A 13,443-nucleotide genomic window follows, 5' to 3' on the forward strand; every position below is an offset into this window, starting at 1 on the left:
ACGTGATTTATGATATGCATTCGGCACATAAGATCACCGGCTGTAATTGCTTCCCAAATGCATCTCAGACTTCTCTCTTTCTCCTCCTTTTTCTCTCCTCCCTTCTTTTCTTAGCCTCTGCAGAAAAAAGAGCCTGGAATGTAGAAAACTGGGTTCATTATCCAGCAGGCAGCACACCTCAGTGGCTCGAGCTGACAGGGATATTAGAACACCATCCCATTGTTGTTAATTTTCATTTATCTGCCCTTATCAGCCATTAGGTGTCCACAAATTCTATTAGAGCTTCAGATGCATTCCGCAGTTTCCTGCCTTTTTAAGAACACAAACATTGCACTCACCTAACTGCAGGCAAATAAATAAATAATATAACTCAGGGTAAAACAGGGAAATTAAAAGGGAAAGTCAATTAAATCTTTTTGACCAGATGCATCTTGTCTCTCACAGCCATGTTGCTGATCAAGCAAATTGAAAAAAAAAATAAAAAATCAAGCCCATGAATTAGAAAGCTATTTTTGAACCGAGGGGGAAATTTCACAAATGAAAATGCATCATGATAGGATAATTGTCAGACGCACAACTGGATTTGTTAAAACTTTAATTAGCCGGCCTGAATATGTTCTCCCTGTGCAGCCGTTAGCCTCGTGTTGTAACACGACGACTGACGGATCAGTGTGAGTTTTATCTTTTAAAGCTTGTGCAATAAAATCATTTCAGTGTTTTTGAAGCTTCGCACAAGACAGACCTGGAATTTGATATTTAGAAAAGAAAAGAAAAAAAAATAAAAATTCTTTAAAAAAAATCCACTCTGGGGATTTAACTTACACGTGGCGCTGCTGCATTAATAATCTCTTACCTGCAGAACTGCCGAGAGTGATTCATGTTGGGACCAGCCTTGATGTTGCCTTTGTCTGGGTCATAGATAGTGGTAGCTCGAGCATAGGCTCCTCCCAGGATGAATATAAAGCCATTTAAGCTCACTGCAGGGGCGTATTTGTTATCTAGAGATACGAGAGGAAGACAGAGAGAGAGGGGGGGGGGGAGGAGAGGAGAGGAGAGCTTTTTGTTAAAACACAACCATTGTTTGCACACCATTCTCTCACACAGCAGAAAATTTCCATTCAGTGTAATGGTCTCAATTTATTTTCCTCCGCCTATTCGTCTCCCCGCGGTTTCCCCCGGCCGCATGCAAAAATCATCATCAACATTCTCCTTATCACTTTACAGATGTGCCATTCACAAGATTGCTTGGCGAGAAAGAAACAGAATAGATGGTGAACCGGTAAAAAAGCACTGTTCATAAATCACTGCGGCTTTATTGGGTTCTGCTCCTGAATGTGTTTGGGTTGGGCAGCAATATAAGAGTTACCTAAGTCCCAATGATTCACAATTGCATTACAACCTCTGGCACCTCCATAGATGGGGGGGGAGAGAGAGAATGGGCGAAATAAATAAAAGAGGAAAACACTGCACATATATTGAAAATACATGAGTGAACAGGTTGGCATACTGCATACTGTGCATACTGTATAATTCAATCTGATACAGTGTATAGCGCTGAGGCGTTGAAGGAGCACCGCGGAAGAATTATAGATGATGGGGAAACAAAATGAAACAGTGGTTTGGGTGGAACGATGCCATTGGAAACCCGCAGCTCGCGAGCAGCAGCCGTGCTGTGTGGGAAGAGGACGTGTATTTCAAACTCGGAGGGATTTCTCTCGAGCAGACTGCAGCTGGCCAATTTACACCCGGCATGAATAATGCACCTTCACTTGGCATCGAGCTGCCGTCTGCTTTCTGCCACAGCCGACGGACATCCCTCATCGGGGACGGGCGGCAGGAGGGGTGAAGTCCGATGCCCTGGTAATGATGACACAAGCCAACAAACGCTCCTCTGCTGTAGTGAACCGCCTCAACCCTTTTCTAGGCCTTCACCCCAGCCGCTGAGAGGAGTCGCTGCCATGCTAGTAGCTCTAGCATCGGCGTGCTAACATGCTTCCGATGGCAATGCTAGCATACCGACGTTAAGCTTAATGTTAACCCTTAAGCTTGTTAAAATGCAAACATTAGCTAATTGGCATACAGACGGACGACATGAGTGTTCCCCAAAAGTGAAGTCAAAGCGTCTCAAACGGCCCCTGGTGGCTGGCTGCAGTATAGGCACTTCAAGTAAAAGTTTCGAGATCGTTCTTATCAAACTGATGCATGTTGAAGTGTTCATTTTTCTGGTTTAGTTGATTTATTTGATGCTTTAAAAAATTGGGTCAAATGTCATGATTGACCACTGAGACTGACTCGTGATTGGTCGAGTGTGAATATTGGCAGGACCTTAATACCACAGCTCCATCAGCGCCAGATGGCTCATTCATATCCGGGGTATTTTCATTTCTAGATAGTGAGGGAAAGTGGAGATGTGTCGTCCATCTTTATATACAGTCTGTGCACTAAACTCGTTACTTTAATACATTTTGTACATTTTGACCTGATGATGGCGCAAGAACAAAATTTAAAGGCTCATCAAAGTTATTATGAATCATCCTGAGCAGGAACACAAAACTCAAATGTCAAAGTCACTAATGCCAACGTCAGAGGATCACCTGATTCAAAGGTGGTTTATCCTCCTGGGAACATGAATATCTTAACAGAATGTCAGTCTAGCCAATAGCTGTTGAGATATTTTAGTCTACACTAAAGTGGTGGACCAACCAACTCAGTTTGCTGACTTCACTTGATTGTTTCATGTGTTCTTTTACCACACAGATCATATACACACTGAGATCTAATGGTAACTTCCATCGGATGCCTCAGCTTCAATTACTTATCTCAACTGGTCTTCGCAATCTGCCTGACGTGTTTATTTTCTTTTACCATCTTCATCTCATTGATATGCCGCTGCCAGTCTCTGTGTGTGTGTGTGTGTGTGTGTGTGTGTGTGTAAGCTCGTGTACATGGTGTTTTGTGTTAGGTCCCATAAACACAGAACACTCATTTCTCTCTGCTCGGCACCTGAGGCAGAATAATAACACAATCCTCTCAAAGGATTCTTTCTTTTTTTCCCCCCAAAAGAAACTCACCATCTTTTCATACCTCCCTCCCTCTCTCCCTCCCTCCCTCTCTCTCTCGTGGACCAACAGTGCTTGGAGGATCACCAGGCAGGTAAATCTCATTCTCAACCAGCGAGCCTCGGAGGACTGCTGTCGGGGTTCAAGATCTCTCCACCACTTTGCTTTCGCTCTTATCCCCTGGCCGCCGATGCAGAAAACGAGCCGTTTCTGCTGAAACAACACGCAGCAAAGAGCGTGCACGTATCGTCTGCATCAGCTGAAAACTTTTTAATTCTCACACAAACCCTTGCAATACATCCTGTGTGGTTTCGCTGCTCGGAGGTTAGAAAACTCATGCAAGTATCTGACCACACTCTGCATAAGAATTACTGAAGGGAAGGAGAGAAAAAAAAGACGGAAAACAAAACAAGGTTTTAACAGCGCAACAGTGGTAGAAATACAGCTGCACCTGCAGGGCAACACAAGTTAACACAGCCTCTCACACCCTGCTAAAACAGCTTAGTCACCTAGTCTGCGGACCCTCAGGCTGAGGTCAAGGACGAGCAAACCAGTGAAAACACACACACACACACACACAGCCATAATGGAATTTGTGGTCTCTGTTTAAACAAACACTTTGTTGTTCACCTCACATCCATCGCTATCTGATTCCTGCATCATAACAGTAGATATCTGATGCTGTAAAACCGGAACGCAACCACAGCCTCACACACACACACACACACACACACACACACACACACACACACACACACACACACACACACACACACACACACACACACACACACACACACAAATATATATCACAGGCAACTCCATCAAACCGATACTGTGCAGATCTAGATAAGACTGCTCTCTCTGATACAGACTCCCTAACAGCGGGCGTTGTCGCTGAGCCGCGGCACAACATCGACACAGTAACGTGCAGTCACACATGGAGCAGGACCAAGAAATCTAACAAGATGTTCTCCTCCAAAGAAAAATAAAGATGGAGGACAAAGTGGCGGCTATCCTCTCCGGCGTCCCTCGTCCCAGCAGAGAGCATGAGGGAGTAGGACAAATAGGACAAAGAACCTTCACTTCTCGCTGCCAGAAGCTTAGATAAGATAACAACAAGGTAATTGGGGCAGCGACAACTTATTATTATTTTCTTCTCTTTCACACAATGTCCTTTTATGTGGTGGGAGGAGAATAAGAGCAGCCTTTGAAATGACGGGGCCAAAAGAGCAGGAAGACGATGATGTGTTTTATTCGCTATGATAGAGAACGAATGTGGGAACGGGGGCATGTCCAATTAGGTAACTATGGAAACGTCTTGTCCACCTCTCCTGCTCTTTCCCTTCCTCTTCCTCCATTAGCACCCCTCAATTGCCCTTCCCCATTTGGCTGCGACGTCATGGGTGCCAGTAATTGCTCGCCAGTCAATTTCCCGATGGAGCAATCTGGACGTGGCGTTTCGACTCTCCTGTCCCCCGAGCCGACAAGTCAATGGAGGCCTGTGTCACCTGGTGAAGCATGCTGGGTGAAAACTGGGGGGAGGGGGGGTCTGCTGGAGTGTGTGTGTGTGTGTGTGTGTGTGTGTGTGTGTGTGAGAGAGACAGAGAGAATGTGTGAAATTGTATAATTGTAAACGGCTTTGTTTGAGCCACTTCACCTAAATTAAGAAAAGAAAAGAATTCTCCTTTTAGTGTTTTTTAGTGACACTTGTACTTTTTAAGCGAGTCAATCATGACATTTCCTTTGAGCATCACATCACTAATTAAAACTAAAGCTACAGGAATAATACACCCTTGTACAAACCTACCCACAAAAAAACACAGAAACCATCTTTCAGAAAAAAGGTATTTGTCGTGTACCTCAACTTTTGTCCCAGTCACTAACATGGAGGAGGCAGGGTGTACAAACTATACTGCAGCCAACCACCAGGGGGCAACCAATACACTTTGGCTTCACTGTTGGAGAGCCATCATGTAGCCCATTTTTATAAACAGTATTCAACGTATACATAATAAGAATAACAACATGTTTATGTTAAAGCTTAGCATGATTGGTATTTTATGTGAGCTTGTTATCGAGATATGTTTGGATGAGGGTAGACCAACATTGCCATCCCATATATATATAAATGTGTGCGTGTGTGTGTGTGTGTAAAAAGAGATAAAGAGATTAAAGTCTTTCTAATTTCGATCAAATGAGATACGTGTTCAAGGATTTTTATACAAATCCAGCAAAACATTTTTTCAGGGAAATTTTTTGGAAGGCCTGTCAAAGTCCTATTTGCCTAATCTATGTTGCAGCGCTAACAGAAATGATAAATTAAAGAGGTCTGCGGCTTTTTCTCAGTAGCAAGGACATTTTTTCTGAGATGTGTCAGGCTGACTTTTTTCTAATGTCATGGTACAAACAAAATTCCTTTCACCTCCATTGTTGTGGGGTTGAGGCAGAAATCTCAGAGACAAATATCTGGAAACCTTGGCATTTTGGTAATTTGAGTGAGCTGCAGTGAGTTGACCTTCTGAGAAAAGCAATGAGGCTTCATAAATAGTTTCCTGCATGTGTGGGTGCTCAATTATGCTCCATGTTCCAGCACATACAGCGCTCACTAGACAGGTGGAAGACAAAGGACGGTATAGATGAACAAAGCCGTTGAGACACCGCGTATCTCAATAGACTTCTTGACTATTTTTGGCACGAGCAATATTATTTGTCACTCTGCGAGGGAGAGGAAGTCGGTCCTGATATGTGTTTGTGAAACCCATTTGCAGTCCAGGCGGGAGATGGTCCAAGCAGTTGGATATCACACGTACGCACACACACAGACATACACACAGCTGTATTTGTGTCAGTCGATAAGACAGCACTGAGAGACAGAGGGGCGAGGTGTGTGTGTGTGTGTGGGGGGGGGAGAAAGTGAGACAGAGAGAGAGAGAGAGGACGGGGTGAGAGAAAGAGAGAGAGATGAACGGGGAGATTAGAGAGGGAGAGTGATGGAGGGAGGCAGAGGGTTGATCGAGAAGTGCTCCCCACCCGCTCACTAAAATCATCGCCGGCCCAATTTCACAGGAAGCACTAAACCCGTCCATTATCTCCTGGCTCGTTGGCTGTCAGATGCAGGCTCATCTACAACCTGACGGATGACGGTGTGTCTGTCTGCATCTGTCACGCAAGCATACACACACACACACACATATATATAAAAAGACAAACACAATGCGTGCACACACACACGCGGAGTAACCTCCTGGCTCGTTACATAATTCATGTGCTGTGTACCTGTGCCCCCAGGGGATGTATGGTTGATATGAGGTAAGCAGAGGTTTGTGTGTGTGTGTGTGTGTTTGGTTGTGTGTTTTTCTCTCCCTCTCATTTCTCCTCTGCCAGCTGCTCTGCCAGCCCTTTAATACCATTCAGCTCTCACCCCAAACACCCGGGTTACATAATCATCATTTCGCTCATAGTAGTGTGTGTCTGTAAAAGGCCACTAATAACAGAGAGCCGGTTTCTGGGCCACGGCGCTGCAGGAAGCGCCTCCGTGCCGGCGCTTTAATGACACGAGAACAACTTCGTGTCAGGAAACATTTGAATTGATATTCATTTGTGACCCTGTGTCTTCTCGACACTAATGCCTCTCTTCTTCTGTGAGCGGCATTCAGACAGCTCTCCTCCCCGTGAATCCATCATGTGCCAACATCCTAAATGGGGTAATCCAGTTTCAAATATAGAATTCATATTTGCGTAGAAAATTCATCTAAATGAAAGTAAATATATATATATTTTTTATTTTGCTTTGTAAATAAGATTTCTGTTGCAGAATTAAAGGACTATTTCAACATCATCGGAATTTTTTTTTTGTGCTTTTTTTGTAGATGAGAAGATCAATACCACCCAAGATTAATCCAACATAAAACAGTTAATTATTGATTTTACATTTTTGTTTGTGTGCAAATTAAACAAACAAGATATAACATGTTGTTATAACCTTTTGTAACTGGAACCAGGAAGAGAGACGGCAGCTGTGTCCCAATTCAGGGGCCGGCTCCTTCACCCACAAACAACGGCACTTTCATGGACCACGTGAGGATTCAGTTCTGGATCGTGTCATAAGAGCAACGTTTCCTATGCTAAAGGACATAAGTTAGGAAGCATTGAAGCTCCTTTCCTAACCCTTGCTGACATATGTCTGGTTCATTTCAGTTAGGAAGGTTTCGAAAAGCAAAATGGACATTTCGAACGCAGCCTTTGTCTTTCCTGATTATGAGAGGCCACATTTGAAGGGGACTTACGAATGGGACAGTCTCGTTGAGCTGCTGTGAGGCAATCCGTCTTCTAATGCTGACTTCAGATGCCCCTGACTTTAGACCCAGCATCTCACCTGTGCTTGCATCACTGCACAGGCTTCGCGGTAAGTTCAGGATGGAATCTGAGTTTTTAAAGTACTAAAGGATCTGGGCCCTGAAAACCTCTCTGAGCTTCTCTGCCCCCTTTCCACTCAACCTTTGAACAGTCTCTTTAACATGTAAGTGCTCCCTTTCTGCCCCCATGTTTAAGACTAAAATCAAGACCCTTGTGTTCTTGCAGGCTTTTTGAGTGTCATTAAGTTGGTTTTATTCACAAAATAGCTTTTTTATTTTATCAAATTTGATTTCTTCTCTTTCAGCACTTTGGTCAACTGGGTTTGTTTATAAATGTGCTTAACAACTGGGTTTAAAATGAAGCAAAACCTTATATTTAAGAGACAAATATGAGAATGTTTCTTGTTTAATTCTTCAAAATGGGGCAAATTAATGCATTTTTCCCCAAAAGGTCAAACCATCATTTTAGAGCAATTAATTGTGTTGCTCGAGTTGAAACGTCACATATCTGTTTGTGTGACTAATACGTTTTTCAGACCCGAATGTTAAACGAGAAGTAGCAGGATGTGTTTTTGGGTGTTTTTTTTTTTTTAAATCAACAGCCATCATCCCTGTGCTGCAACTTACAAGGACATATTTCTGGATCTTTCCACAGCAAACACAGCTGCTCACTGAGCGTTTTTCCTGCTACCTTGAGTTATGGCAGCTTGGTTAAAGGTTTCCTCCTGGTGCAGCGTCCTTCACAGGCCTCTGGTGGCCTCGACTGGAATGTGGCGGCAGGTTTGTGCGTCGAATAACTACAGAACAGTTTGGCCACTAACATGTCAAAACTATTGTCAGACCAACAAGTTATTTCAGCTTTGGTCTTAGCATTATAGTGACAGAGCAATGATATGGAACGACTGGTCACACACACTGATTACTGAATTCTCTCTTGACACGAGTGTGGATCAACATTCTCGCTGTAATAAGCTGTAATACTGACGACTACTGTGGGTTTGCAATATTCTTTATCCTCCAGAAAACTGACCAGCACATTAAAATGGGATTTCCACACATTAAGGTAGAGTTGTTAAAAATCTGCTTAATGTCCCGCTGGCTGTCAATAGATGAAGTTGTCTGAAAAAGCTAATTCGTACTGAATTAAATGATTGGCTGGCGAACCTGTGTGTCACTAACTGACCTTGTCGGTCAGTGAACGTTCATATGTTTTGACGAAAGGGGCCAACGGGAGGGGGTGGCATGTATCGGTTGCATATTTTCAAAGTGTAGCACTCCTAGTTTTAAGTTGTTTTCATGTATATGTAATCAACATTTGTGTTCTCACATAAATCAGTGCATGTACTGAAAGCAGCTTTAAAGACATTGTGAGGGTTTTCCAGTGCATGAAGTGCAGAGGCAATAGGAACCACTTACTATAGAGCCTTGGGCATTCATCTACTGTGTGACAATAAGTTGCCTTCAAATGGCAATCAGGAGTTGATGGTTTCAACCATAGGAGTCAAGTACATGAGATGATGTTTAAGTGGGTAGAGTTGAGACAACCCTGTTGCTAGGAAACCAGGAAACGATGATGGAGGCTCAACGACAACTGGTTGTTCTCTAAAGACATAAGAAGATGTCAGCGACCACATATAAAAGCAATGCATGTAAATTAATGGTTTGAGTAATATGTAACTTTTCTAATTCGGCTGTTACATTGCTATTAAAAACCAAGCGTTAATGTTCATGTTTTTTCTGATGTGTTAGAGGAGAGCAAATTAACTAGCGGGTGGATTGTTTGCTCTCAAATGGAAAATGTGGAAGGCATAATGAGGGAAAAGAAACCAAACAAAACAATTGGGATTATCGAACCACATCCTCATACACAGCACTTTAGATAGGAAACAACAGCTTTGTGAGGATACAAAAAGTGACGGCAACAATGGCAACACATCCCCCAGAGGACATAACTCTTTGTATGTAACACTTTGTGCCGAAGCTTGCGTGTGAATGAAAGCGCTTGTGAATGTGTGACAATAACAGCGAAGCCGTCGCCCCTCTCACCTATCATGGGAGATTCGATGAAACTCCAGGTGTTGCTCTGCGGCACGTAGGACTGGAGGACACCGGCCGAGCGCCCCGCCTCGTTCACGCCGCCAAACACGTACACCTTTCCTCCGCACACGGTGGCCGCTGAAGAATGGACCGGCTTTGGCAGGGGAGACACTGTTTCCCATTGGTTGGTGATGGTGTCGTATCTTAAGAGAAGAGAAATAAGAATTAACATTTTTTGATATTTTTCGTTTTTGTACACAATGAGAGTAACTTTCATCTTGAAAAGTTATGACAGTCTCCACTGGTCAAAAAAACCAAAAAACTTTTTTATATTACATTACATTTCATTTCGGGTTAGGGGTTAGGGTTAGTGCTGACCCTTTTATCCAAAGCGACTAACAATAAATGCATTCAACCATGAGGGTACAAACCCAGAACAACAAGAATCAAGCAAGTACAACTACAAAGTGCTATATGTAAGTGCTACTAAATATAGTGTTTTTTTTGTTATCCAAGGTATAGTGGGCTTTTGTCTGCAATAGGAATGCATACACTTCTTTTTTTTATGCGCCGTTACCATTCGCATTGAACTTCCGGGCGTTGGCGTGTAAATAGCAATGACATTTGTCACTGACAACGCGCAACGTAAATGTTTTTCTTTGTGTCGAGCAAAATGCAACAATGGCAAGACAGCGAGTTGAGAGAGCTTCACAGTGTCCTACACGTTTGTGACGACGGACCTGACTCACAACACAGAAACTCCTCTACCGGCAATGTGAAAGTAGTCAATCAGCTTTTTGTGGGTTTACCTGCATTTTGAAAAACCCATGTTTACCTGACAAGTTTGGTGTAAAAGAGGAAGAAAACATCTTAAATCGTGATGAATGATGTAAGAACCAAATCGAGGTTCACACTTGACGGATTTAATGACCCCACTTACGTTAAAAAGATCCACATGAGTCTGTAAATTATTCTGCTACAATGCCGTCTCATTTATACACATACACACACGCACACACACACCAACAGTATACAGAAAGATTCAGATTTTTTTGTTCCAACTGGTCTGAATTCGCAGAGAAATGCTCGTTTTAGCTGCAGGGCTGACAGATGTAATTAGCAGAATGCCTACACCACCAGGGAAGATGAAAAAGACCGACCATTACGTACAATGACAGCAATTAAAGCAATTACCCAAAGCAACATATGTTGGGAGCTACAAGCCATTACTCTCTAGAGCTGGGTTGTGTGTCAATGCCGAGCTCTGGACCTTCCTCGGTGAGCCCCCCCCCTTTGGCAGAGACTTCAACGCTATGCCTGAAAACTCAACCGACCCGAACCAGCACAAACAGACAGATGAAAGGGCCCTGACACAATGGGCTGCATGACAAGAAGATGCTCGTTCGCAGGGCCGTGCCCTTGTCAGAAGTGGAGGGTGTGGGTGTGTTTATATGTTTATTTCTCACATTTGCATTTGTGAGTGTTCAGACATGTGTTTGTGTGTATTTCTTTTGCCCCGTGGCTCCATTAGCACAGTGTGTTAGCGGCGCAATCCTGTGTCCACGGGCCACTGATCAAAGCAGCCACGCCGACAGCCTTCCAGCTGGAGTGGGCTTCATTAAAGAGCCGCAAATGGATCCAGGATCTGTGATTACAACACACACATCCATTCAGACAACAGCAAGCCTCCTTAATCAAGGTTGTCTCTTTGTTATAGAAGAAAAAAACACCTTTACATGAAAACCCACGCGTCCCCCAGGAGAAGAATCCTCACACTTCAAACGCTAAACATTTAAGAAACGAGGACCCTCACACTGTCAATTTAAAGGCAATTTTTTGAAGTGTGATTTTCCCACAGGGGTCAATGAACTTCATCAGGTGTCTGCTCCTGTTACTTTCATATTCACTTCTTCACAAAACACTCCCGCAAAGACGTACATGTGTGGAAAGATATTATTTTCCAGCTGCAGATGTTTCACTGCTTCAGCTCCTTTTTCAAAGTTAGGCTGAATTTAAATGACACCTGGAAGCGCCGGTTGCATTCCAGCTTCCAGGCCGCGAGATAAAGCGCAAGAGGAGACGAGCGAATTAGCCTTCGGGAATATTCGCTTCAGGGGTCTGATCATGTCCTTGGCAACAGCGGTCGATGCGAAGGGTTTAAATTGACTGGCAGTCAGAGAAAGAGACAAAGAAGACACTCTGGGAAAAGGTGGACTCGGAACACTCAGTGTGCCAAGTAGCAGTGTGAAAACATGGACACAGACAGACACACACACACACACACACACACACCAGAATCAGGTTGAGTAACTGGGCTGAGACAGAAGGACTAACACATGTCTCATTCTCTGGCAGATGTAATTACCCCTCGGACCACATCAGAGGAGGTGCAGAACTGTGAGGGTCAGACAGCGCGGAGTGAAGCTTATTAGGGGCTAAGACATGAGGCCAAAAGGAACTACAGCAAACAGCTGGCCACGATGAAAATAGATTAAAGACAAGAAAGACTAAAATCTTGGTAAAGACACATCTTCACATCACATCACTCAGATCCTGTCATGTGGTTTCCAATGTGACGTTTTCTCAAAAAACTTGACTGAAAACACAACAAAGTAAAAACTGCAATAACTTTCAGTTTTCCTCAGCTCATTTGAGCTTTTTCATTTTCAAAGTTTGGCTCAACCGCAACACTATGCAACTCTTTTTTTTTTTAAATCTAAAAATGGCAGCTCCACAATTAGTTTGATGGCTTACTGACTTGGAATAGTGGAGCTGCTCTCCTTTCCTTCTGCTCACCCTGAACACCTGTTCTTCTTCTCTGTGCAACTTCGGTGATCAGGTACAGCCTCCGGTGAGAAGGGTGTAACTGATGGTCGCAGCCAAAATTGTCGGATTCAGGCCCAAGAGAAACGCTGAGACTGAGAAGTCATTAAAACCAGCGTTTAACATCTATATTCAGAGAGGAAACTTTTAAAATATGAGGAATTCTGAAAGGGTTTGGTGAATTTGTTTCAGCTGTAAATCTTTTGGTTCGTAAAGCCGGGGCTCAAGGGTAATATCCCTCGCACAGTTGAGTCTCAGTGAGTCGGACGACACCATCAGCGCTCCGGTCAACAGATTGTTAGGCTTTGTTTTTTCTCTACATTAAAACCATTTCATCGCTCAGACAATGAACAGAATCAAAGCATGTGGCTGCAGAGGGCGCTGTTGCTTAGTAAAAGTTACAAAGTGTTGCTTTGAGTGTAAATTTTGAGATCACCAAAACAGCCAACGGACAAGTTAGCATCTAGCCGGTGAACACAGCTACTCATCTGACATTTCTGACCCGTCAAAGTTTCATCGTGAACCCAAAGTAATTTTCCACTTCTCAGTACCTGTACATTGATTAATTTGTAGCCACAAAATAAACACTGACCAAGGAAGGACAGGTAGATTAAGGGGATGCATCCAGGATGTTTTTCACTTTTTAAAATATTGCGAGATATGGCATTAGCCTTGTCGAAGGTATCCTCTCTCAGAGTGCCCTTCTAGTTTGCATCTAGAGCAGGGAAGTGATATCCTATCCCAAGTGGTCACAGGAGGCGGATGTATTTTAATACCAGGTGTGAACAGACAAACTTAGAGCTTACCACTTACGATCAGATCTGTTAGTGTGAATGTTAATTCCAGGGCCACAGTAGAGCACTTAGCTGCTACAGAGCCAGACATTTACACCTTTTCGGTTTCCATCAGTTACCAGGAACAGAGCTGAAACTAGACAGATACTGATTATTTAGATGATCAGTGTCAGCTGAATGTGTAAATAAGCAGCTGTTTGTTAATCTTCACAGGTTCACAAGGCGATAACACGTCATTATTGTGTTCACAGGTTGTGAAGCTTTAAAATTACCTGAAACAATCCAACCCTAAAAATCGAAGGTAATCTTCTCTGAGGACTTTGTGCGGTTCAAATGATCTGAATCGGATTCTGCCCTCTTCACTGTCTTGAG

The 13,443-nt window shown here is 43.4% G+C and overlaps 1 protein-coding gene across 7 annotated transcripts in view; it reads right to left on the reverse strand.

The window, feature by feature from the left end:
• Positions 1-13,443, reverse strand: part of LOC118099782 (kelch-like protein 29) — a 225,524-nt gene that overhangs the window by 3,150 nt on the left and 208,931 nt on the right. For all 7 annotated transcript variants that reach the window (XM_035144545.2, XM_035144542.2, XM_035144541.2 and 4 more), the window contains 2 exons: positions 9,464-9,657; positions 854-998 (listed from right to left, as the gene is read on the reverse strand). In XM_035144545.2, coding sequence (XP_035000436.1) covers positions 854-998; positions 9,464-9,657 — 339 coding nt within the window. The remainder of the gene's footprint in view (positions 1-853; positions 999-9,463; positions 9,658-13,443) is intronic.

Source organism: Hippoglossus stenolepis, chromosome 20 (genome assembly GCF_022539355.2).
Source record: "Hippoglossus stenolepis isolate QCI-W04-F060 chromosome 20, HSTE1.2, whole genome shotgun sequence".
Taxonomy (NCBI): domain Eukaryota; kingdom Metazoa; phylum Chordata; class Actinopteri; order Pleuronectiformes; family Pleuronectidae; genus Hippoglossus; species Hippoglossus stenolepis.